Here is a 23,401-nt window from a genome sequence, read left to right as displayed (position 1 = left end):
AAAATATTTTGTAATATATATATATATATATATATATATATATATATATATATTTATATTATTTTAATAATATCCAGGCATTATAATGTAATTTAGCTAAATGGAAAAAAAACTTTTGTCTATAGTTTTTATATTTTGAATATAAAAACTATAATTTTATATTATTTTAATAATGACCAACCAATATACATTTTTTTTTTAAATTTTATAAATATATGAATAGTAATAATAATAATAATAATTTGGAAAAATCTATAATTATTAATAATTAATCTGATAGTGATTATTTTAACATTATTATTTTAAACCTTATTTTTATTTATTATTAATATCTTGGAATAATAATAACAATAATATTAATAATGTTATTCATATATGTTTATATATTAATAATATATTATTATTTGTATTTTTATATATTGTTTTCTTTTTTACATAATATTTATGCAAAGTTTTTTTGTGTATGGAAAATTGTTTTCATCTTTGTTTTGAGCAATGTGTAAGTGTTGAGCTTTACATTTCTTATCCAAAAAATAAGTAACTTATTTTGCCTGTGAATGCTTTTGTTGGATCAGTTGAAAAGTGTAAAAGTGTTGGTGAAATATTGATCAGTTTGTTTGTTTGTTTGTTTTTAACAAATTTTGTGTATGAATCACTTCTGTAGTTTTGAGAATGGCTTGATATCAACCTAACAATATCTGTACTCACCATAATATTGTCTTTTAGTACCATGTTTTTTTTTGTTGCAAAATGTCATTGAGAGGATGCTGCATTTTGCTTCAGCGCTTCAGTTATTTGTATTGTAGCCTGTAATGATGAACATATTGCTGCTTGATTCAGATGCACTGTAGCTGCAAATCTCAGCTGAATACCCATCTCCCTTAAGACCTCCAATAGCCTCATATTAGATGCAGTCCTTCTAATCCAACGTGACAGCTCTCATCCCTGTCTATCCTTTTTCATCCCTCCTTTCTGTTCCACACATTCACCGTTCCTCAGAACTAAACTGTGCCTCAAAGCACACGAGGAGGAGTCCCTTCAGTCCGTGTTAATGTCGTCTCAGGATGGAATGGAGGAATGTGGCTTTAGGGCCGTTCTCTCTCTTTCTTCCAACCTGGGATCCCTTATAGTCATTCTAATGTGTAATTCCCTAATGAGAACAGCTAATATGATAATTACAATAAGCACTTACTCTGTTGTGTTATACTATAGCAAGGGTTTTAAACCTTAGACGAAAAGACAGAGCTGAGAATCCCTGTTATATACTATATATAAATGGATTTTAAACCTAGCCTTTAATAACATGTACCATATTAATGTATTTACATGCTTCATGATAATTATTTAAATAACCATATTTGATACATTACAAAACCATTAGTTTCAAATTTATGTTGTATTTAATAATTCATTCATATGGTGTATTGCATTGTAAGGACCTCTTCACCGCCCTCTGTAGGTCCAGAGTGGGAGCGCAGGCACCAGGCTGACTCGTTGGGGGATTTGTACAGGGCTCTGGAGAGGACTAGTCTATCGCCTGTCAATGAGCACAGGTCCTCTTCTCGATTAGAGTACAAGCGATCATTCGTCCGCCGTTGCAATGATCCGTTACTCAATGAAAAGCTGCACCGCCTGCGGATCCTTCAAAACTCATTCAAGGTACAGCTTTCATCAGTTCACGTCCTGGTTTACTGCTTTCCCTAAACAACCTGACCACACACACACACAAAAAAACTAGTTCATAGCATAAGTGTAAGATGTAGTGATTGCGTTTTTAAATGCCCAAATCTTAACCTAATATTTATACACATATTCAAAAAAAATTTTTAAGTTGTCTCTTTTGCTCACCAAGGCTGCATTTATTTGATCGAAAATACAGTAAAAACTAATATTGTAATATTGTGAAATATTATTTCAATTTAAAATAACTGTTTTCTATTTGCATATATTCATTAAAATGTAATTTATTCCTGCGATTGAAAGCTGAATTTTCAGCATCATTACTCCAGTCTTCAGTGTCATATGATCTTTCAGAAATCATTCTAATATGCTGATTTGGTGCTCAAATCATAATTTTTTTTCATGATTGTTTGGATAGAAAGTTTAAGTTTAAGTAGAAATCTTTTCTAACATTGTAATTTCTTTACTGTCACTCAGTTTAATACATCCATCCTTGCTAAACAAAAAACTACCAATCACTGTCTGAACTTTTTTTTTTTACATTTATTAATGTATTATGAAAAAAAATGAATTAAGAATGAATAATAGTACAGTATATTTCAAAAACTACCCATAACATAGATTAATAAATGCTGTTAAAATGTTGTTCATTCTTAGCTCATGATATCTAATGCATTAACTAATGTTTAACTTAAACTAAACCAATTAAACCATTTTGTAAAGTGTTCCCAGTTTTTTAACATCCAGACATTATAATGCAATTTAGCTAAATGGAAGAAAAACAAATAATTTTTGTCTTCCACAGAAAAAGGATGTCTTTTTGATTTTCAAAGTGGCATGTACATTAGAATGACATAATATTCAGTTTAAAGCAAGTGATCTTCAGTGGGTGAAATTTAATAAACAAATCAAAAACTTTTTTTTTTTACGTTATAATCAAAGATGCAAATATTTTTTTTGAAAGACGCCATGAAGCTTCTGATTGGCAGTTTTAAATGCACTATATTTCTTTTTATGTTTACCAGAGGCATTTTTGGACACAACTTGCACTTAAAAAAAACTAGCATGTCTGTGTTTCAGCTTTGAAAAAAACATCTTTGTTTTATGTCTTATGATCATAGACGTGTGTTGCATAATTTAATACACATCATTAATCGTGCAGGTCTTGTTTTGACAGGACATCCCTCTTCAAGAGGCAGAGACTAAGATCATCCATCGGGATGTGTAGCCAGAGATACAGAGAACACAGCAGGGCTCAGCACCAGTCATTTCAGCCATATCTGCTAAAAAAAGCTCCACTCTCTTTCCCTGGAGGGTTCATCTTAGTTGCTTTTATCAAACATCTATTTCTCACTCTTTTACTCTGTTGCAGCATTCATGGATTTCCTCTCGTTGCACTCACTTTCTTTGCTTTATGTTATTGCACATGCTAATATTGGCATTATTTTGTATGTAAAGTTCTTTTCTCTTGAATTATTTGTGTTCGTAATAATGACTTTGGCCTCCATCTGAGACCAAATAACTGCACTTCCAATGAACTCTACCCTACAGTAGTCTCTCATGACTGAAAGAGAAAAAAAACACAGGGATAAAAGAATTAAACTACTGGTATAGAAATTATTTTGTTCTAAATCTGATTTGCATGGCCATTGTCTAGTCAATAGATTTTCTGTCTGTGATGTGTCTTAACTGAAACTAACATTTTTCAATGGTAAATGTAACTATGAGTGTAAGAGCAGGATTGACAGGATGCAATGATTGCGTGTCTGTGTTCGGGTGAGTGTTGAAAGCCTAGGTCTGTTGTATATAATGTATGTTGTAATATTCTGACCGTTTGCACCCTAGCAGCAAGGTTCTTGCAATAATGTTGAACTAAAACGATTAATTAGTTTAACACTGTCTATTTTTGTAAGCATGATATTTATTGAGATGTTTGTACATTGTTTTGTATGCTCAACTATGTGTTATCTGAAGATAACTGCAAGCGTAAATTCCTTTTCATGTGTTCCTGAAAGATTTTTAACTAAATGAAACTTTCATGTGAAAGCACCAGTGTTGTAGTATCTCCAAAAAAAGTAATTTTATCAATAAATTGTTTGATGTTTTGACATTATTTTAAGTACCAGTATGACTTGTTTGGTATCCAGTGTGTTAAATATTTTTTTTATTTCTTGGAGGGTTGGGTCATCAGGACAGTCCAATGGATTCAGTTGTTATTTCTAAATTATAGATGACAATAGATGTACACAATGTGTATTATCACTGACTGCATAATCATCTGAAAATCATCTTAAGGTGACATAGGCCTACTGATGATGACAGCTGGGCTGTACTTACAGTAACCTATATTTATTCTCTGGTTAGATCCCATGCACTGCCTATTCTAGGCATTCGATGCACATTCCCATAAACGTGCAACTCATTCTAGTTCAGTTGGCAATTAAAATGCTTGGATTAAGGCCAGCATTATGAGGGAAATGATAAGGGCTTGAATGAGGGTACTCTTATGGAGAGTGTAGTGAGAGGTTTTCATTAAAAACTGAGTACTCTCTGCCCTTGGATGACACAAACAGATAACCAGAACTGAACGGTTTTGTTCTGATTAAAGTATTGAGTGCTCAATCAAAATTACCATGGTAGCCTACTACCATGTTTTTTGGACATGCACCATGATGTTCTTTGAAATATTTTGGAGAACATTAAACCCTGTACCCTGGTAAATTAATATTGTAATCGTTCAGTCACATTGTGGTGCATCATAATATTATGGAATTATTACCATCTGAAACTGCCACAATAAGGAACAGTCATAATTCTAGTTGTTTCAAAATAACCCAATGCTGCACCCTGGAGAATAGGCCGATTAATATTTATGGTGACCGGATTGCAGCAGTACGAAAATTAACCATGGTTTTAGTATAGTAAAAGTGTAGTAAACATGTTTTTTTGGCGTATTGATTATGTATAACCACAGTAAACTCCATGGTTAAACTATTGTTATTGTAGGAAAACCATGGTTAATTTGTGGTTACCATAGTTTAACTATAGTAACCATGTTTTTTGTTTTGTTTTATTTGTAGTTAAACCATGGTTAATTTTCGTAAGGGGTAGGCTACGCAAACGCCCTACACGTGTGAAACCGGGCTTGGGGGCTTCAGGGCCACTCTACCCACGAATCGAATCCTTTTATTGAACTAATCATTAGTGTTCACTTCGGTGCACGGAATTCGTCCCCTACAGAGCCACATTCAAATGAGTTATTGTAGCTTTACGTTTCAGTTTTCAGTTAACGGCATGATAACTGTGTCAACGTATTTGCAGAAAGGTGTATTAAATAGTACAAATCAAAATGGAAAATGTTCTCAGTAATTCTAAAGGCCCCGATATACTTCAAATGAAGTTCTTTTTAGTTCTTCGTTTGAGGGCAAAAAGTTCGAAGAGTAATAGCCTTCGAGTCGGGTAGTCTGATTAACCGAACTGATTCGCTCAGTGAATCGATCTCGTTCACAAGATAGGCTAAACACAATTAAAATGACATTAAGGGCCTTACTATTGTTTTTCAGTTTTTTAAAGTCCCAACAGATGACAAGATAAATGAAAGAATATAGCTGCTTGTCTGTAGAGAGACTTGTTTCGGTCAAGATTGAATCGACTAAAATGACTCATACAATATTCTATGACTCATTCACGTTTGCCACCACCTACAACGATATATTATACAGAAAGGCCCACTGAAAGAGTTATTGAACAAAACTGGAAATGATCACATTCAAGTAACAAATATGAAAATTACACTGAATTGTTTTCCACTAATCTAATAGAGTGTGTGTAAATGGATGTACCCGCTAACAGTTTTTGGTTCCCAGAACATTCTGGGAATGTTATTTTTGGTTATAAAAACAAAACCTAGTAATAATTTTCGAGAACGTTTTGAATTTAGGAACGTTCAGTGTAGATTGAAGAAGGTTCTCTTTAAGTTGTCACATTATAGCCTACAAGAACCTCATGTTGGATGATTAGCTTTGAGTTACGAAAAAAAGGACATTCTTGTTAATGGGAACGTTCTATCTTTGCTGGGTATCTGTTCTGTAGCAATTAAAAGAGCATTGGTGAACGAATCTCCGTTAAGGAAGGATTCAAAAGATTCGATTCGCTGAGATGAATCAACCTCCCCAGCACTTCCCCTGCACCACTTCCGAGCTCGAGTGAGTGAGTGAGTCGGAGAGACAGACAGCCAGACAGAGCGAGCGCTCACAACACACACCACACACCTCCCTCCCTCCGGCGTAATCGCTCTCTCCCTCTGTCACCACAGACTCTCCACCGATTCACCACCGGCTGCCTCATCCAGGCATGGCAGACGGCTTTACCCCATCATGGCAGTGCTACATTACACCCTTGACTTCAAGCTCCGTGCGCCAGGTAAATGTGAGTGAAATGAATGAAGGGGGCGAGTGAAGAGGAGAGTAAGAGGAGGGCTCGTGTTGCACTGCAGACGTGCGGGCCTCCTCGCAACTGCTCTGTAAGCGATTTTTTGTCTCTATAACAGCGGCGAGGCTGCAGTCCCACTGTTGCATTGCCGAGACGGCCGCGGGATGCACGTGTTATTGCAATCGAGCGTATGGCTTCTTTTGTTGTGCACGTCCTCCTGATGTTTGCTCTGATAAATGACCTTCTAGGGGGTAGCATAGCGGTGTTAGCGGATGCTAATATCGACCGTATTTCTTGCATTTAAATGAAGCACATATATGAACATACATATGTACTCGCAGACGAACTAACAGAAATATTTCCTATTACATATTATATTACCTATTGTTACGAATGCACAGTGCGCAACTCCGTTAGCTACTAACTTGCTCCGGTGTATATGACACAGATTTTTGAATTAGGAGTGTTTTTCTGTATGTTGGCAAGCTCTGAAAGTCTCTCACCTCCTATGACAGTCGTGCCTGTATTTCACTGGCTAATAATATCGCAAGCCGATAAGATGAGTAGTCCATACTTGCACACTGCAGTGATCATACTTTGATATTACACACAAGCATGCCTTATCTGTTTTGTGAGCAGTGTGACAGGTGCAGACTATCATGTACTATGTTTTGGGATTTATATTAGATCAATTTACTTCTGCATATCTGTATGTTACAATTCCACCCTGCTTTATACAGTAGAATGGATAGGAATCAATAGGGATCGACTTGTTTGGGTAGATGTGCGTAACTAGGTTAAAATCGATTTTTTTGCAAGATATCCTTTTATTCAAGAGCAATTTGAATTGCACAGTTATATTAATTACCGGTATTATATATGATATGTACTTAAACTTATTTGTGATTTGTGAGTTTTAAAGGGAAAACTTTGTAATGTATTTCATTGTTATTTCACTTATTTTATTAAAAAAAAGAAAATCACTTAATCGCTCATGCTGTTCAAAACCGATCTGACTTTCCTCTGTGGAAAACAAAAGATGTTGGACAGAATGACAGTCTCAGTCACCATTCACTTTCAGTGTAAAAAAGATGTATGGTTTGTATGTCAAACATGTATGCCTTTCTTTCAAAACATATTTTGAAGAATGTTGGTAACAAAACCGTTTTGGTTACCATTGACTTCTATTGCAAAAAACACAAAATATCTTCTTTTATGTTTCACCCAAAAAATAGGTTGCAACAACATGAAGATGTGTAAATGATGACAGAGTTTTAGTTTATGGGCTGAACTATCCCTTTAAGTTGTTTAAGAAACATAATTAAATATGCAAATGAGCCGAGCAGTATGATTGGCTTTAGGGTCAGCTTACAGGATAAATGAATCTGTCTGTTTTTCCTCTCTGTTTAGCTGATGTCTCTGCGACTGTGCATGGCCTGCAGTCTATATTTCAAGAGCAGGAAATGACAGAGAACGTCCACAACTTGTATGGACACGGCTATCTGGCAACCTTTGTCGGCAAGAATGGCAGGTGAGCACTTTTGCCTCTTTCGCAACATGCCACAGTATGCAAAAACTCTTCAACAAGTTTTGCTTAGCTGAAAGGGGGAGGGATCTGAATTTGAATGATGAATAATGAACGATTGCCCTCTCATTATATCGAATTTTTTAGCAATGACTCGTAAGCTAGAAAAAAAAAGCCACCAGTTTCCTTTCCATCAGGCCATTCCATGGAGCTTTTTCATTTTTGCTCTGTAACAGCTAAGCATAATGTTAAATCTAACTGACAATAATGATGCCTGACCACACAAACGCCCCACTGAAAACACCAGGTGTGCTCCTGTGTTCAGACACTCTTTAGGATGACCATTGATTGGCCAGTTAAGTGCATCCTCTGTGCAACAAAGGAACGCATTTAGAAGAGCGCAGGGTCATTTTAGTGGCTTTGTGCATCTGATCTAAAGGCTTTGGCACTCACTTCCTGTTTTGTGTGTGGCTCGCTGTAAACACAGCTGTTGGGGCTTTGTGTAGGCTTAAGCTGGGATGAATCTGGCCTGAGCGCCGCATATCACTTTTTGGTTTTTGACTGCAGTTTTGAGGTTTTAATTGTGCTTCTGTATTTTCCTTGTGATCAGGTTTGCCATCTTACGAATGCACTCCCATGGTCTGGTGACCTTTGACCTGCAGTGTCTTGAAGGGGATGATGTAGCGCAAGTAGACAATGTGAGTTAACAGAACTGATAGAGATACTAGGGATGCATGATAACTTAATGTTAATCTTAAAGGGATAGTTCACCCAAAACTGAAAATTCTGTCATTAATTACTTACCCTCATGTCGTTCCAAACCTGTAAGGCCTTCGTTCATCTTCAGAACACAAATTAAGATATTTTTGATGAACTCTCATGAATGGCGGCGGACGGTTACACGGAAGAGAAGAAATTGTTGAATAAAGTCGTTATTTCTGTTTTCTTTGCGCACAGAGAGTATTCTCGTAGCTTCATAAAATTAAGGTTGAACCACTGATGTCACATGGACTATTTTAACGAAGTCCGTACTACTTTTCTGGGCCTTGAACATGTCAGTTGCATTGCTGTCTATGCAGGGTCAAAAAGCTTTCGGATTTTATCAAAAATATCTTAATTTGTGTTCCGAAGATGAACGAAGGTCATGAGGGTTTGTATTTAATTAATGACAGAATTTTCAGTTTTGGATGAACTGTCCCTTTAAAAATACAAATAAAAGAGTTATATTTATTCTTTAGCAAATCTCACAATGAATGGCAAATGTCATATTTCCAGTCATACCCTAAAGTCTATGTTTATATACTATCATTCAAAAAAAGTTGTGGTTGGTATTTTTAAAAATGTTTTGGAAAGAAGTCTCTTAAGCTCACTATGACATGATCAAAGATACAGCAAAAGCAGAAATATTTTGAAATGTTATTACATTTGAAAATATCTGCTTTCTATTTTAAAATGTAATTTGGTGAACTAAATTTTCAGCAGCCATTACTTGTTTTCAGTGTCACATGAATCTTCAGAAATCATTCTAATATACTGATTTGCTGCTCACTTTTAAATCAAATAATAAACATTTTTATTATTTGTTAAAAATAACAGCATGTACATCATTCTGACCTCAGATCAACCACGAACCATTCCAGAATGTGTTTCTCTTTATTTAGAAGGTCATAATTAAGACAATGTTTTCTTTGTAGCTACTGAATGCACTGGAGAAGAAATTAAAAGCTCTCCTGGATGGAAATATCCAAAGGATCAAGAGGTATTTTCATTCTGAATCAGTTTCCATAAATAAGACGTCCTCATTGTGTACTCATTTCAAGCATGTATCCTGTGGAATATTATTTAGATCTGTTAACTGAATGTTTCCTGTCAGACTCCCTGTGCTGATTCGAGGCAGTGATGTGGACCGATACTGGCCCACGGCTGACGGCAGGCTGATGGAATATGATATTGATGAAGTTGTGTACGAGAAGGACTCCGCCTACCAGAACATCAAAATCTTGCACTCGCGGCAGTTTGGCAATATACTCATCCTTAACGGGGATGTCAGTAAGTAAAAAGGGTCTTGTTTATTGACTAGTTTTAGGGTTATTGTGTCGTGTGAACATGTGGTAATTTAGTGTGATTGAATGTCAGATCTGGCAGAAAGTGATCTGCCCTACACTCAGGCCATTATGGGCAGCGGCAAAGAGCACTATGCTGGAAAGGAGGTACTAATTCTTGGAGGAGGAGATGGTGGAATTCTCCATGAGGCGGTGAAGCTCAAACCAAAGATGATCACCATGGTTGAGATATCCTTTATGCTTAACAGTTAAATGGAAAACAACTCAGTAATTTCTAACTGTCTGACTAGTTCTTACTTTCCTTAATTTAATATTTTTTACATTGACGAGCTGGTCATTGATGGATGTCGAAAACACATGAGGAAGACATGCGGGAATGTTTTAGATAACTTGAAGGGAGATTGTTATGAGGTAAGGATTGAATTGTCTATACAGTGACAGCTCTCATTTATTTTGCCCCCAATTACCAGCAAAGCTTCAGTTTGTATCTATAAACTTCTGTTCAAAAGTTTGGGATTGATGAGATTTCTTTGAGATGAGAGTCCGAAATTTTCGCACATTAAAAAATAAATGCGACCTCATGTTTTGGCGTTTTTCGCATCCACAACAAGCATTTTGAGAGATGTTTTGACAATTCAGAGCCACCGTACAAGTGAATGCCAAAATCCAGAATGGCCACTGACAAGTTGATCCACTTGGTCTCGCAGCATAAAGCACTGTATGACAAAAAGTGTGGAATACAAAGAGACGGATTGCATGGACCTAATATTTCCTCTTTATAAGAGAAAAAGAAAGAGGAAATATTGGGTCCATCCCAGACAGAGGACAACAAAATCATCCTCACAAGACTCTATTTCGCCTTGTTTTGCAAATTTCTTAAGGCAACGAATTTGTTAATATGCATCGGACTCGATGTGCAAGGTTTCTGTGTGTGACGGAATTTTTAGGATGACGAATACCAAAAAACGCATACGAAAATTTCATGCTGGAAGGACCTTTAGACTGCATTTATTTGATCATAATACGTAAAAATACAACGAAATTTAAAAGAACTGTTTTCTATTTGAATATATTTTAAAGGGATAGTTCACCCAAAAATGCTAATTTTATGTTTATCTGCTTACCCCCAGGGCATCCAAGATCTAGGTGACTTTGTTTCTTCAGTAGAACACAAACGAAGATTTTGAACTCAAACCGTTGCGGTCTATCAGTCTTATAATGGAAGTGAATGGGAATCACGGCTTTGAGAGTCAAAAAACATAAACAAACAAAACCAAATTAAACCCTGCGGCTCGTGACGATACATTGATGTGTAAAGACATGAAACGATCGGTCTGTGCAAGAAACTGAACAGTATTTATATCGTTTTTTTTACCTCTGATTCACCACAATGTCCGTACTGTCCTGAGCGCGTTCGCGTCTTCTTCTTCTTGCTTGCTTTACGGCGGATCGCAGACTTTTATGTGCATTACCGCCACCTATCTCTCAAATGGACCATTGACACTCTATCTACAATCTCAATTAGGAGTGTCAATGGTCCATTTGCGAGATAGGTCGCGGTAATGCACTTATAAGTCTGCGATCCGCCGTCAAGCAAGAAGAAGATGCGAACGCGCTCAGGACAGTACGGACATTGTGGTGAATCAGAGGTAAAAAAACGATATAAATACTGTTCAGTTTCTTGCACAGACCGATCGTTTCATGTCTTTACACATCAATGTATCGTCACGAGCCGCAGGGTTTAATTTGGTTTTGTTTGTGTATGTTTTTTTTTGACTCTCAAAGCCGTGATTCCCATTCACTTCCATTATATGACTGACAGACTGCAACGGTTAGAGTTCAAAATCTTCGTTTGTGTTCTACTGAAGAAACAAAGTCACCTACCCTGGGGGTAAGCAGATAAACATCAAATGTTAATTTTTGGGTGAACTATCCCTTTAAAATGTAATTTATTCCTGTGATGGCAAAGCTGAATCTTCAGCATCATTACTTCAGTCTTTAGTGTCACGTGGTCTTGTAGAAATCATTCTAATTTGCTGATTTGGTGCTCAAGAAACATTACTTACTATTATCAATTTTGAAAACAGTTGTGCTGCTTCACATAGTAGAAACCGTAATACATTTTTGTCATGATTCTCTGATGAATCATGTTAAAGTTAAAAAGAACAGCATTTATAATAGAATAGAAATGTTTTGTCACATTCTAAATGTCTTTACTGTCACTTTTGATCAATTTAATAAGTCCTTGCTGTCTAAAAGTATTAATTTCTTCCTACTGACCCCAAGCATTTTAACGGTAGTGTTCTATTAGTCTCTATTACACATTCTCATTTATTTGTCCTATTTTGGCTCTCTCTCAGGACCATTCAAAAGATGCTAAACCTATTTGTATGCTTGAAGTTACAATGAGGCCCCTTTCCTGCTTTTGAAACAAGTGCAATGTTGACAGTTGAGGGAAATTACCCAAACTCTGGGCAACTGCCAGCCTCTTTATTGACGAACAATGAAAGTATATTTCCCACAATGAATATCACTTACAATTTTTTCAAATTTTCCCCCGTTTTTTGTTTTAGGTTTTGGTTCAAGACTGTGTTCCCGTACTTAAAAAGTTTGCCGAGCAAGGGAGAACGTTTGATTATGTCATAAATGACTTGACAGCTGTCCCTATTTCCACAGCACCTGAGGAAGGTTAGTGTACAGTATATGCGGCTACACTTTTCTGACTGAGCCTTACAAGTATTACATTGATTTATTTGATCTGGATTTTTCTATAGATTCAACATGGGAATTCCTGAGACTCATTCTTGACCTCTCCATTAGAGTTCTGCGGCCTGGTGGAAAGTACTTCACACAGGTGAGAGGGGCAGGTAGTTCAATTTACTGTGAATTGTTGCTGTTATTCATTTCTTTAATATGCTATTATGTTATTTTCTGCCTGTAGGGTAATTGTGTGAATCTGACTGATGCGCTCCGTGAATATGAAAAGCTTTTGGGGAGACTTTCGTGCAAAGTGGATTTTTCCAAAGAGGTGGTGTGTGTTCCCTCATATATGGAGCTGTATCCTTTGTAAATTCAGTTCTCTTGTGGTGAAATACATTTATCATAAAAATGATGTGTTAAATGATTTACAATTTTGTTTATAAAAAGTACATTTATTATTTAAGAGTTGTTTTTTTCTGTCAAAAATTTACCATCATAGCTGGCAATTATTTAGTTATTATAATTATACAAGAAATTTCAAGATAACCGTAAATTGATAAATGCTTGCTTTAATTTAACTTTTTTTTTCTTGTTGTCCACTGAAATTTTGTTAAAGGGGTCATATGATGAGATTAAAATTTTTGCTTTCTCTTTGGAGTGTTACAAGCTCTTGGTGCATAAAGAAGATCTGTAAAGTTGCAAAGACTAAAGTCTCAAATCCAAAGAGATATTCTTTATAAAAATTTAAGAGTCAGCCACGCCTACCTAAAACGGCTCGTTCTAACACGCCCCCACATATCTACGTCACAATTTGGAAAGATTTGCATAACGCCGCCCAAATGTTCACACAAAGAAAGAAGGTGTAACTTTTATTCTCGCTGTAGTATTGTTGTTGCCGCCGCCGTCGCCGTGTCGTGAAGGCGCTGTGTGTTTCGTTGTGAAAGCGAAACTACTTTGTTTGGCCTTCCAAAAGAGGATGAAAGCCGCTTCGTCATGACTGGAGCTGATCCGTGCTGGTCGCTGAGGAAATACTTCAACTTCACGCTGTGGATCACCAGATCTGCTTTCACCGTGGACGAAGCGGAGTCCAGCCCGGGGTCGTCACGTGGTTGCCGCAAGCCCGCCGGACGCTCCAACGTCGAATCCGCCGGCCACGCTGTTCTCAAGTCCGCCCACCTCTGTTCACTCAAGCCGGCCTCTGCATACTCTAGGCCGCGGCTCACTCTAGGCCTCCGGCCTCCGCTCACACAAGGCCGCGGTGTGTGATGCTTTTTCGTTGTGAAAGCAAAAATACTTTGTTTGGCCTTCCAAAAGAGGACACGACTAGAAATCAGTGGTTAAGTTGTATTTACAACACTGTTTCAGAACAGTTCAACCCAAATATTCAGATGTCCAGTGCATTTTATGGAGGACTGCTTCCTGATGCTGGTAGAGTAGACTACAATGCCGTCTGTTCTGACTCACAAACGTAAGTACGTTTTTTTATATTAAAGAATTTTCCACTGACGATTCAGACGTGAGTTTTGAGCAGTGTAGGGTAGCACTTGTTGTTTGTAATTTCTTTGATCACAAATGCAGACATGGTTTTATGTTACGCTCCGGCCGGACAGGGCATCACAATATGGTAGGGGCGTAACATTTCGGTCACACGCTTGAGGTATTCGGCCAATCACAACGCACTGAATAGCTGGACAATCAGAGCACACCTCGCTTTTTCAGACCGATGAGCTTTGTAAAAATCGATGTGTTTCAAAAAGGCGGGGCATAGAGGAGAAACAATAATGTACAGTATGTGGAAAATAATGTGTTTTTTTAACCTTAAACCGCATAAACGCATTTAATTACACCAAATACACAAAATAATGTTCTTTTTAGCAACATCATATGACCCCTTTAAGGAAACCCTCATAGACGGCCTCATAGCACATGAATTGACTGTTCCTTAACATGTTGACTCAGATGGGTGTTTTACACCATCTGGAAGAAGTAATGTCTCTTCCTCCTTCACTCTCTCCTCCAAGTCCTGCCGGAATGTGAAGAATTCCCCCTCACCCTCTGATGCACTGAGGGGAGACGTGCACATATCTCTCCAAGCACTGTTTCCGTTTCCACTGTCCCTTCACGTCCAAAAATTAACAGCCTTCCCTGTTTTGACATGGCTATTTGCATTTTTTGTGTTTGAAAATTCACAGAGTTCCTTGTTTTTGTTTGCCAGTGTTAGTTTGATGTTGTTTGCGTGGAGTCCTCCAGGGAGCGCTGTGGTGCGGTGTGTGAGTGACACTGCAGCCTGGAGGGTGGCGAAGCATCCAGACACTTTTCTGACTCCTGCCTTTGAGGATTTGCTCTTATGATTCAGATTTTACAAAGCAATTTGTGTTTTACTGTAGCTCCAGTGGCCTTTGTGTTTGAATTTTTTGCATCCTTTTGTAACTGTGGCTTGAGTGTGATTTGATTCATGGTGCTTCACAGAGAGTTCATTGGCAGTGTTGCATTCTGGGATTTCACTGAATAGTCTATTGAAGCCCCTAAATATGTCTTAAAAGGGAAAAAAGTAATTGCTGTGGCAATTTTCATTCTTGTTTTCTTTGAACTGTGAATGTTTAATTTTTTATGATTAGCACATACTAGGTCCAAAGTAGGTTTCCCTGCTTGATGTTTTTGCAAGGATTTTTCTTTTTAATAATAAGAAAAGTTTTTACTGAATGTAGGCCACTTAGATTCACGCCCTTTTATCCATAAGGTGCTTCGCTGATATTATTTATTATTTTATTTTAACATATACCAGTGATCCTGCCCTGAAAAGTAACTTCTGTTAATGAGTGATAATCATCTATTAAAGCAGTTGAGGAAAAAAATGTCTAGTCTACTTTTTTCTGTTCTCTGATCCAGTCCTATGAAAATACTATGCACAATTATTATTATTATGATCATTGTGATTGCTATGTCTCATAGCACTTCACAATCATAACTGCTATCAAAACTAATGTCAGTAATAATAACTGCAATGCAATACGTTTACAATGCTTTGCATTATAAAAAGAAATTGGTTTTCAGTTCAAATTTTAACGTCTAACATTTAATAAAATAGAAAGTGAATATAAAATAAAATCATCAGACCTGCGATCTGTAATCTTAATTTCAATAATTTCAAAATTATAATTTTAAATAAAACAAAATCAAATTATATTTCTTTTAGTGAAAATAATGGCCACACCAGAGGAGGTGGTCAAGGATTTCAGAAAAGGTGCACAAATATCACTTCGCGATATTTAGAACGCAGTCCTTTACAGGGCACTGACGATGATCAATCTCTATCATTTTTTGTATTGCATTACGTCATATTTTTCAGGCTGGATTACGTGCCAAGGAGCTAAAACTGGTGTTTTCTGTTAGTTGTAGTTCTTTCCCATGCGCCGTGACGTCAGCGTCAGCATTAAGAACCCGTTAAATGACTACATTTCCCATAACGCACGCTGGGGAAAATACTGGTGGGCGGAGACTACTTGTGTGAACGTAGATTCTTGTACCTGTCTGCTGATCAAGTCTGATTCAACGTTAATTTGTAAAGTGTACAACTGTAGTGTTTATAGAAGAGGACTCGTATGGTGCAAAGAGGGCTAGACGCTTTACCTGCTCAAAGGGTTTTGATTTCCTCACACCATGGAGAAACAGTTGCATTTGAATTTGCTAGCCTCCAAACCCCCAATGGCAGGTTTGCAGTCGGGATCTAACGTTAAATTAAGAATGGGGTGAGTTTACTCTTTAATCATATCTTTTAATCATAATCATATGCACATCAGTGCATACAATGTGTTTTAGCAACCCTATCGCTGAGAGCTGTTAGCTGTCACGATCTAGAAGATCCATAAAGTGACGAGTCATAACTTCTCGGGGTCTATTGCTTATATGACTGTTTAACTATTCCCATATTTATCACACGGAATGACAAATCTGTCTCGATCGTGCCAAAAGCCGTCAACGATTAAATGTTGCTTTTCTGACTGTCTGCGGTCCCCTCCTGCGCCCCGTGTCTCATCCAGCCGCTGCGATCACGACTCACTCGATAGCGATGTCCGAGTCGTTCTTTTGAGTCGGATCTTTTCAAATAATCGACTGAATAAATTCACAAAACCAGATTAAATCTACTCGAGCAGTTCGCGATTCAACAACCGTCTGACATATACTACTCCTGTGAACCGAGAACCAAAAAGTCAGCGGGCGAAAAGAAAGTTGCTAAAAATGTTGCAAATAAAATGTATTAAAAATATCTGATTGTACTTTATTTATCATACGAAATACGAAACAGAGTTGGTCAACTTAATTATCACCTTATACGAAAGATATGCGTAAATGACCCCCCCTTATGCTGAAAGTATAATCACACTCAGGCCATCCAAAGTGTAGATGAGTTTGTTTCTTCATCAGGACAGACTTGGAGAAATCTATCACTACATCACTTGCTCACTAATGGATCCTCTGGAGTGAATGGGTGCCGTCAGAATAAGAGTTCAAACAGCTGGTAAAAACCTAACAGTAACGGACAAGTAATCCACATGACTCCAGTCCATCAGTTGACGTCTTGTGAAGTGAAAAGCTGTGCATTTGTAATAACAAATCCATCATAGACATCTTTGACTTCAAACAATTCTAAAATAGTTCTAAACAACTATGTGGGTGAATTTTGATGTGAGAGGACAACAGGGGATGGAGTTTTCCACAGGATGAAATGTTATTATGGATTCTGAACACATTTTTTGGTCAAGCAACGGTTTAAAGTTAAAACACCTTAATGATGGATTCGTTTCTTATTTGTGAACTCCTCACTAGCTGGCCTTTCTTCTGATTGATGCTCATTTTCACACTTTATCTGAGCTCTGTATCCTTTTGGTCAGTCGTTTAAACCATGACTAGTAATAAAAAAATAAAAAAAGTATAAGTATATATAAAACACACATGTTACTAACTGTGTTTGATTCTCCCATCTCCGTGCAGACCAGGAAGAAAACGAGATTTTACTCCTCTGCCCTGGAGTCAGTACTTCGAAACAATGGAGGACGTGGAGGTGGAAAATGACAACAGCAAAGACATATCCTTTGTTTATTGTTGTGAAGACTCTTGTCAAATGATGGAATATATTACCCTTTATGTAGCTCATGTGCTCATGTCCCATTCTGTTCTGTGAAACATTCCTTTACTGCTTTGTACACATTTAGAATTTACAGCAGTGGCTCTCATGGTCCCGTCCTGATGCTCCTTCATGGAGGAGGTCACTCTGCACTGTCCTGGGCAGTCTTCACTGTGAGTTTCTGTCATCTCACAAAGCCGTACCTCACTACTGGACTTCTAGTACTTTGTTTTTATGGTACTTCATGCATATCAAAGAGACAGATGTGGAAAAAGATGTGACGTTCTCTGTTCTATGCACTAATATATATTATATGTATGTATAAATAAATATGCATCGTTCAAAATTTTTTACGTTTTAAATAATTTTTGTAGAAGAAATGAACAGTTTAATTTAGCGTGGATGCATTCAAACTTTAAACTTTTTTTAAAATTCAGGTTTTCCATCACAAAAATATAAATTACATTTTAAAACATATACTTCATTACAATAGAAAACAGTACTAAACTGTAATAATATTTCAGAATATTACAGTTTTACTATATTTTTGATCAGATGAAAGATCAAAAATGATATATATACATATACAAATACAAACACACATGCACACACATAGATAAATAGATAATATTATTAATTAATTTATATGATTATTAATATTATTATAATTTATATTATCCAATGTTTGTATTTTCAGTCTGTTATATGCAGCCGAATTAACTGCAGGGTTGTAGCTATGGACCTCAGAGGACATGGTAAGGGATTTCAAACACTTTTATTCGCTGATAACAAACCATAAGCTGTTGATTTTATAATCACGTATATCATTCAGGTGATACTAAAGTAAAGAATCCTGATGACCTGTCTGCTGAAACAATGGCCAAGTGAGTACACACTCATCACCCAAGGTCTGTACAAAGCAGGTTTTTGCAGCATTTAATTTAGAAATGTTACTTTCTCTCAGGGATGTTGGAAAAGTGGTGGAGGCACTTTATGGGGAAAACCCACCTCCCATCATGATTATTGGTCACAGCATGGGTGGAGCAATAGCAGTTCACACGGCTGCAGCCAATCACGTGCCATCACTGCTTGGCCTTTGTGTTATTGATGTAGTGGAAGGTAAGTTTTTACCCCTTATTCTTAGTTTACCTAGTTTCATTCTCCACACAAGCAAAAAACGGATGAGAGAAAAAACATTTACTTGTGCATGCAATGAAAAATAACTTTATTTACATCTCAAGAGTTATTAGATAGTTATTGCTGTAAGGTATTCGCCAACCATTATGAAACCGCTATATGTTTTGTAATTGATTTCAGTGCAGTTTGACTATATGTGACTATGCTTTATATTTATGCATACATTTAATGCATTTTTGCTCATTCTTCAGGTACAGCAATGGATGCCTTGAACAGCATGCAAAACTTTCTGAGGAGTCGACCAAAAACATTTAAATCTGTGGAGAATGCAATCGAATGGAGGTACAAAGTTTTCAGTATGCTGTTGAAAATATCCAGTGACAGTTGTTTAAAAATTGAATTAGTCCTGTAATATCTAAAATCTAGGACTGTCATTTAATTAATTGCACAAATTGATTTAAACATCTAGCGTTAAAATTGGTAAAAAAAAAAATATATATATATATATATATGTATATGTGTGTGTGTACAAATTGATGTTGAAACAACATGTATAAAATTAGTAATTATAGCTCCAGGCCTGAATGCCAAATTATTGTTTTTGTTTAGAATTAATCAACAATTACAGAACATAAAAAATATTTTCATAAATTTTAATTTAAATGACTGTCACTTTTAGCTGTGCTTTTTATATAGTGGAAAGAAATTAATACAACTTTTTTTTTTATGGAAGCCTATTTCCGCCACTGAATAAAAATGTAAACAAGCTAATTGGGACTTTTTATCTCACAATTCTGAAATTTTTTTCTCGCAATTGTGAGTTTACATTTTGCGAGTTCTTACTTGCTCAACGACTCCCAAAAGATTCGCTCAACGATTCATTTCTTCAAACCCCTCCTTTGCGTGACGCTAATCTGCGGTAATTGGTCCGATTGAAAAGTATTAATTTCTATAATTTCTTTCCCAAAAAAATAATAAAAAAATGATACTGACTCCAAGCTTTTGAATGGAATAGTGTATGCTACAAAAGCTTTTTATTTCAGATAAATGCTGATATTTGGATCTTTCTATTCATCAAAGAATCAACTGTTTTAAATATTGATAATCAGCATATTAGAATGATTTCTGGATCATGTGACACTGAAGACAGGAGTAATTATGCTGAAAATGTAGCTTTGATCACAGGAATAAATTACATTTTAAAATCTATTCAAATAGAAAGCAGTTATGTTAAATAGTAAAAATATTTCAAAATTGTAGTGTTTTTTGCTGTACTTCAAAAAAAAAAAAAAAAAAGCGGGCTTAGTGAGCAGAAGAGAATTCTTTAAAAACATTAAAAATCTTACTGTTAACAAACCTTTGACTGGTAGTGTAGGCTGATTATTCTTATAGATTGAAACAAATGTGCTTCAGCCAGAAAAAAAGGGTATGAGTCGCTGCAGAAAAAAACAAAACAACAAAAACATGTTGCTGGAGACGGGCTTATTGAAAATGCAAACTGATTGTCTGCCAGCAGGAGGCGCTTTGAGAGCAGTAGAACTAGCGCTTTCTCCAATAACGGCTGTAATCAAATCAGCTCCGCTCATGAACGCTTCTTTATCAGATAAAATGAAAATGCCATCGAAACTTTTCTGAAGACAGTCGGTTCCCTTCAGAGATACATTCATATTCAATTAAGTCAAACGCCACAAATAAAATAATGTATGGGAAACACTGGTAATGTATATCGAAATATTGGAAATGTGTTTAAAAATCATATCACTGTTATTGAAAATAATTATATCGCGATACATATTGATATTGAATTATTGTCCAGCCCTAGTTTGTATCATGCAATTCTGAGAAAAAAAGTATTGTGAGTTTATATCTTATATTTAGTTTATATCTTATAATTCAGAGAAAATATATGTAAATTCACAATTGCGAGAATAGTCAGAATTGTGAGATAAAAACCTGCAATTACTTTTTTTTTTATTATTCACTCAGCTGCGGAAACTGGCTTCCCTATTTTTTCCCAGCTCTAATAAAGACTGATATTTTTTCCCCCCTTACCAGCGTGAAAAGTGGTCAGATCAGGAATGTTGAGTCTGCACGAGTGTCCATGGTTGGACAGGTGAAAAAGTAAGTCTTCCCTATTGGTTCCCTTAACTAGCTCAAGGAATTGTTGTAAATTTGTAGAAATGTTTAGGTATTGTATATATTGCACTGATTTGTTGTCTTCGGATGTTTAGATGTGAGGAGCCATTGAGTAGTCCAGGGGTTTCCAGGAGCATCAGTGAAGGCATTATTGAAGAAGAAGAGGAGGATGAAGAAGGAGGTGAATCCAACCATAAAAGGAAGAAAGAGGATGACCAAGAGGTATTATATGTTTAAATTCTGATCAGATTTTGTGACAATAACTGACTGACTGTACTTTACCATTAAAAAGTTTGGGATAAGTAAGATTTTTTTAGTGAATAAATTAATGAATGAAATTAATTAATAAAATAAATGTAATCTTTTATCTGATAATATTTTCAGCAGGGATGCATTGTTCATTGGGACACTAAAGACTTTAAAGTGCCCCTATTATTGGTAATGAAAGGTTCATGGTTTGGTTTTGGGAGTCTGCAACAACAGGTTGGCATGCATGCAAGGTCAAAACACACTATGCATCTATTTTTACCTTACTTGCTCAACGACTCCCAAAAGATTCGCTCAACGATTCATTTCTTCAAACCCCTCCTTTGCGTGACGCTAATCTGCGGTAATTGGTCCGATTGGTCTCATTTTCATTGCATCATACCTGTAATGCCTGATAAAGCAGCATTTGTGAGCGCAGTGCTGCTTTGTGTACAGTGTTATCTGGGAAACCGCTATTTTTACAGCTCCAAAAGTGGCACCTAGTGGCAATGAATTAATCTGCATTTTCATTCAGACCAATGCTATAAAACCAACAAGTGCTTTGACATCAACATGAAATGGCTTGGGATTCATTTTAAAGCGTTTGTGAGCGCAGTGCTGCTTTGTGTACAGTGTTATCTGGGAAACCGCTATTTTTACAGCTCCAAAAGTGGCACCTAGTGGCAATGAATTAATCTGCATTTTCATTCAGACCAATGCTAAAAGACCAACAAGTGCTCGGGCAATATGCTAATGCTTCATGTTGACATCAACATGAAACAGCTTGGGATTAGTTTTAAAAACGACTCGTTTCAATGATTCAGAGTCAACTCTTTCTTTTGAGAGAGTTAAGTTTATACACGGTGCACTTTCAGATTTAAAACTTTGCAGGATGTTTTCATTCACTTAGAGCTGTTGTTACACACTGCATGAAAGTTAATTTTCAAAAATCCATAATAGGGGCACTTTAATAATGGCTGCTGAAATTCAGCTTTGCCATCACAGGAATAAATTACATTTTAAATAAAATAGAAAATGTAATATTTCACAATATTACTGTTTTCACTGTATTTTTGATGAATAAATGCAGCCTTGTTGAGCATAAGATACTTTTTTTTTTTTACATTTAAAACATCTTGCCAACCCCCAAATATTTGAACGTTATCCCTTACTTTATTGTACATCTAAGTATGTTTCGCAATGAACATTAAGCATTATTTTATGTGCAAATGTTTGACGATTTTCCCATTTGACAGATAAAGAAAGAATGTCTGTACACCTGGCGTATTGAACTCTCAAAGACAGAGAAGTACTGGGAGGGCTGGTTTAAAGGACTGTCTTCTCTCTTTCTCACCTGCTCCGTGCCAAAACTCCTCCTGCTGGCTGGTCAGAACGCTTAGACATTTGTCTTCTAGACTTACTCGGTGTAAAAAACAACTCTTAATGAGTAATGTGTCTCCCATAGGTGTTGACAGGCTTGATAAAGATCTTACCATTGGGCAAATGCAAGGTAAAGCATTTATATTCTTGCTCTTTATGGTACAGCACATCACGTTGCTGTGGCCAGAAGGTCCTTCATGTCTTTTGTGGTTGTTATTATTACAGGAAAGTTCCAGATGCAGGTTCTGCCACAATGTGGCCATGCTGTTCATGAAGATGCCCCAGAAAAAGTATGTCTGTTTCACATCACAATCGTGGAAAACATTTTCGCTTCAGCTGTATTTGCTGCTTCTGAACTATGATATCTGATGCAGGTAGCTGATGCTCTAGCCACCTTCATGGTCCGTCACAAGTTCACTGAATTCAAGGAGGGTTTCCCCTGGTAAGACGTCAAGTGTTGATTGAATCGTATAAAAGAAAATCAATTTTTGTTTTGTTTTCTGATCTCACCCTTTGTCTTCTGTGTGTGTCGTTTACTTCAACAGACGTCGTGTAGCCTTCACTCGTAGTCTTCATCCAGCGATGTGCCGTCCCTCTCTGCTCTCCACCGCAGATTACAATACAACCAAAACCATGATGACAACTCATTCTTAGCACTTCATTCTTAAATTATATTCAGTTTTGTATGACTTTATGTATGTTTGCTGTAATTATTACAATTCTCTTGGCTATTTTGGCAGGAAATAATAATACAATAATACTTATAATTTAAAATCGTTATGTATATTTCAATTTTTATTCTCCCCCGCACTGATTATTTTTTGCATTTCCTCTGATGCCTTGCTTGTTTGTTATTGTAATTAGGATGATTGCATCATGTTAAAAGTGTTGGTTTTTGCTGATTTCAAGGGAAATAATAAAGAGAGGTTTCCACAGTCTGCGCTTATTTATAATTTACAGTATTAGCAGAGAGAACAT

General features: G+C 36.4%; 3 protein-coding genes across 4 annotated transcripts in view; all 3 read left to right on the top strand.

Annotated features, from left to right (window-relative positions):
- The window catches only part of LOC107603291 (connector enhancer of kinase suppressor of ras 2-like), a 47,826-nt gene extending 44,576 nt beyond the window's left edge, over nucleotides 1-3,250 (top strand). The window contains exons 26-27 of the mRNA XM_016296051.1: nucleotides 1,460-1,659; nucleotides 2,858-3,250. Coding sequence (XP_016151537.1) covers nucleotides 1,460-1,659; nucleotides 2,858-2,908 — 251 coding nt within the window. The 3' untranslated portion in view covers nucleotides 2,909-3,250. The remainder of the gene's footprint in view (nucleotides 1-1,459; nucleotides 1,660-2,857) is intronic.
- A 2,583-nt stretch (nucleotides 3,251-5,833) lies between these two features.
- On the top strand, nucleotides 5,834-15,248 carry sms (spermine synthase). 2 transcript variants are annotated; one of them, XM_016228817.1, is made up of 11 exons: nucleotides 5,834-6,102; nucleotides 7,522-7,642; nucleotides 8,247-8,334; nucleotides 9,331-9,395; nucleotides 9,510-9,685; nucleotides 9,773-9,927; nucleotides 10,021-10,110; nucleotides 12,273-12,387; nucleotides 12,474-12,553; nucleotides 12,641-12,756; nucleotides 14,359-15,248. In XM_016228817.1, the coding sequence occupies exons 1-11, from the start codon at nucleotides 6,057-6,059 to the stop codon at nucleotides 14,387-14,389; spliced, it is 1,083 nt and encodes a 360-aa protein (XP_016084303.1). In that variant the 5' UTR covers nucleotides 5,834-6,056; the 3' UTR covers nucleotides 14,390-15,248. The 2 variants fall into 2 exon arrangements, with proteins under 2 accessions (XP_016084303.1, XP_016084302.1); XM_016228816.1 differs by having other exon boundaries at nucleotides 5,834-6,108.
- Nucleotides 15,249-15,892: 644 nt separating this feature from the next.
- LOC107548200 (protein phosphatase methylesterase 1-like) lies at nucleotides 15,893-23,352 on the top strand. The gene is made up of 14 exons (XM_016228815.1): nucleotides 15,893-16,148; nucleotides 17,392-17,485; nucleotides 17,605-17,697; nucleotides 18,222-18,279; nucleotides 18,357-18,408; nucleotides 18,489-18,643; nucleotides 18,913-19,003; nucleotides 20,717-20,782; nucleotides 20,893-21,019; nucleotides 22,300-22,429; nucleotides 22,509-22,553; nucleotides 22,649-22,713; nucleotides 22,798-22,865; nucleotides 22,969-23,352. Coding segments are annotated over exons 1-14 (1,134 nt in total). The 5' UTR covers nucleotides 15,893-16,059; the 3' UTR covers nucleotides 22,970-23,352.
- The last annotated feature ends 49 nt before the right edge of the window (nucleotides 23,353-23,401 follow it).

Source organism: Sinocyclocheilus grahami, unplaced genomic scaffold (genome assembly GCF_001515645.1).
Source record: "Sinocyclocheilus grahami isolate Dianchi unplaced genomic scaffold, SAMN03320097.WGS_v1.1 scaffold344.1, whole genome shotgun sequence".
NCBI classification, from domain to species: domain Eukaryota; kingdom Metazoa; phylum Chordata; class Actinopteri; order Cypriniformes; family Cyprinidae; genus Sinocyclocheilus; species Sinocyclocheilus grahami.
The sequence above is the reverse complement of the archived record's forward strand: the minus strand, read 5'-3'. Positions and strand labels throughout refer to the sequence as shown.

What these genes read in the sequence shown, in the direction of transcription:
- sms (XM_016228816.1), top strand. Translation starts at nt 6,057, where the DNA reads ATGGCAGTGCTACATTACACCCTTGACTTCAAGCTCCGTGCGCCAGGT. An exon ending in TTTGTCGGCAAGAATGGCAG is followed by an intron (nt 7,643 to 8,246) that starts GTGAGCACTTTT and finishes CCTTGTGATCAG; the next exon opens with GTTTGCCATCTTACGAATGC. An exon ending in GTGGAAAGTACTTCACACAG is followed by an intron (nt 12,554 to 12,640) that starts GTGAGAGGGGCA and finishes TTCTGCCTGTAG; the next exon opens with GGTAATTGTGTGAATCTGAC.
- LOC107548200 (XM_016228815.1), top strand. Translation starts at nt 16,060, where the DNA reads ATGGAGAAACAGTTGCATTTGAATTTGCTAGCCTCCAAACCCCCAATG. An exon ending in GAGAATGCAATCGAATGGAG is followed by an intron (nt 19,004 to 20,716) that starts GTACAAAGTTTT and finishes CCCCCTTACCAG; the next exon opens with CGTGAAAAGTGGTCAGATCA. An exon ending in AGAAAGAGGATGACCAAGAG is followed by an intron (nt 21,020 to 22,299) that starts GTATTATATGTT and finishes CCCATTTGACAG; the next exon opens with ATAAAGAAAGAATGTCTGTA.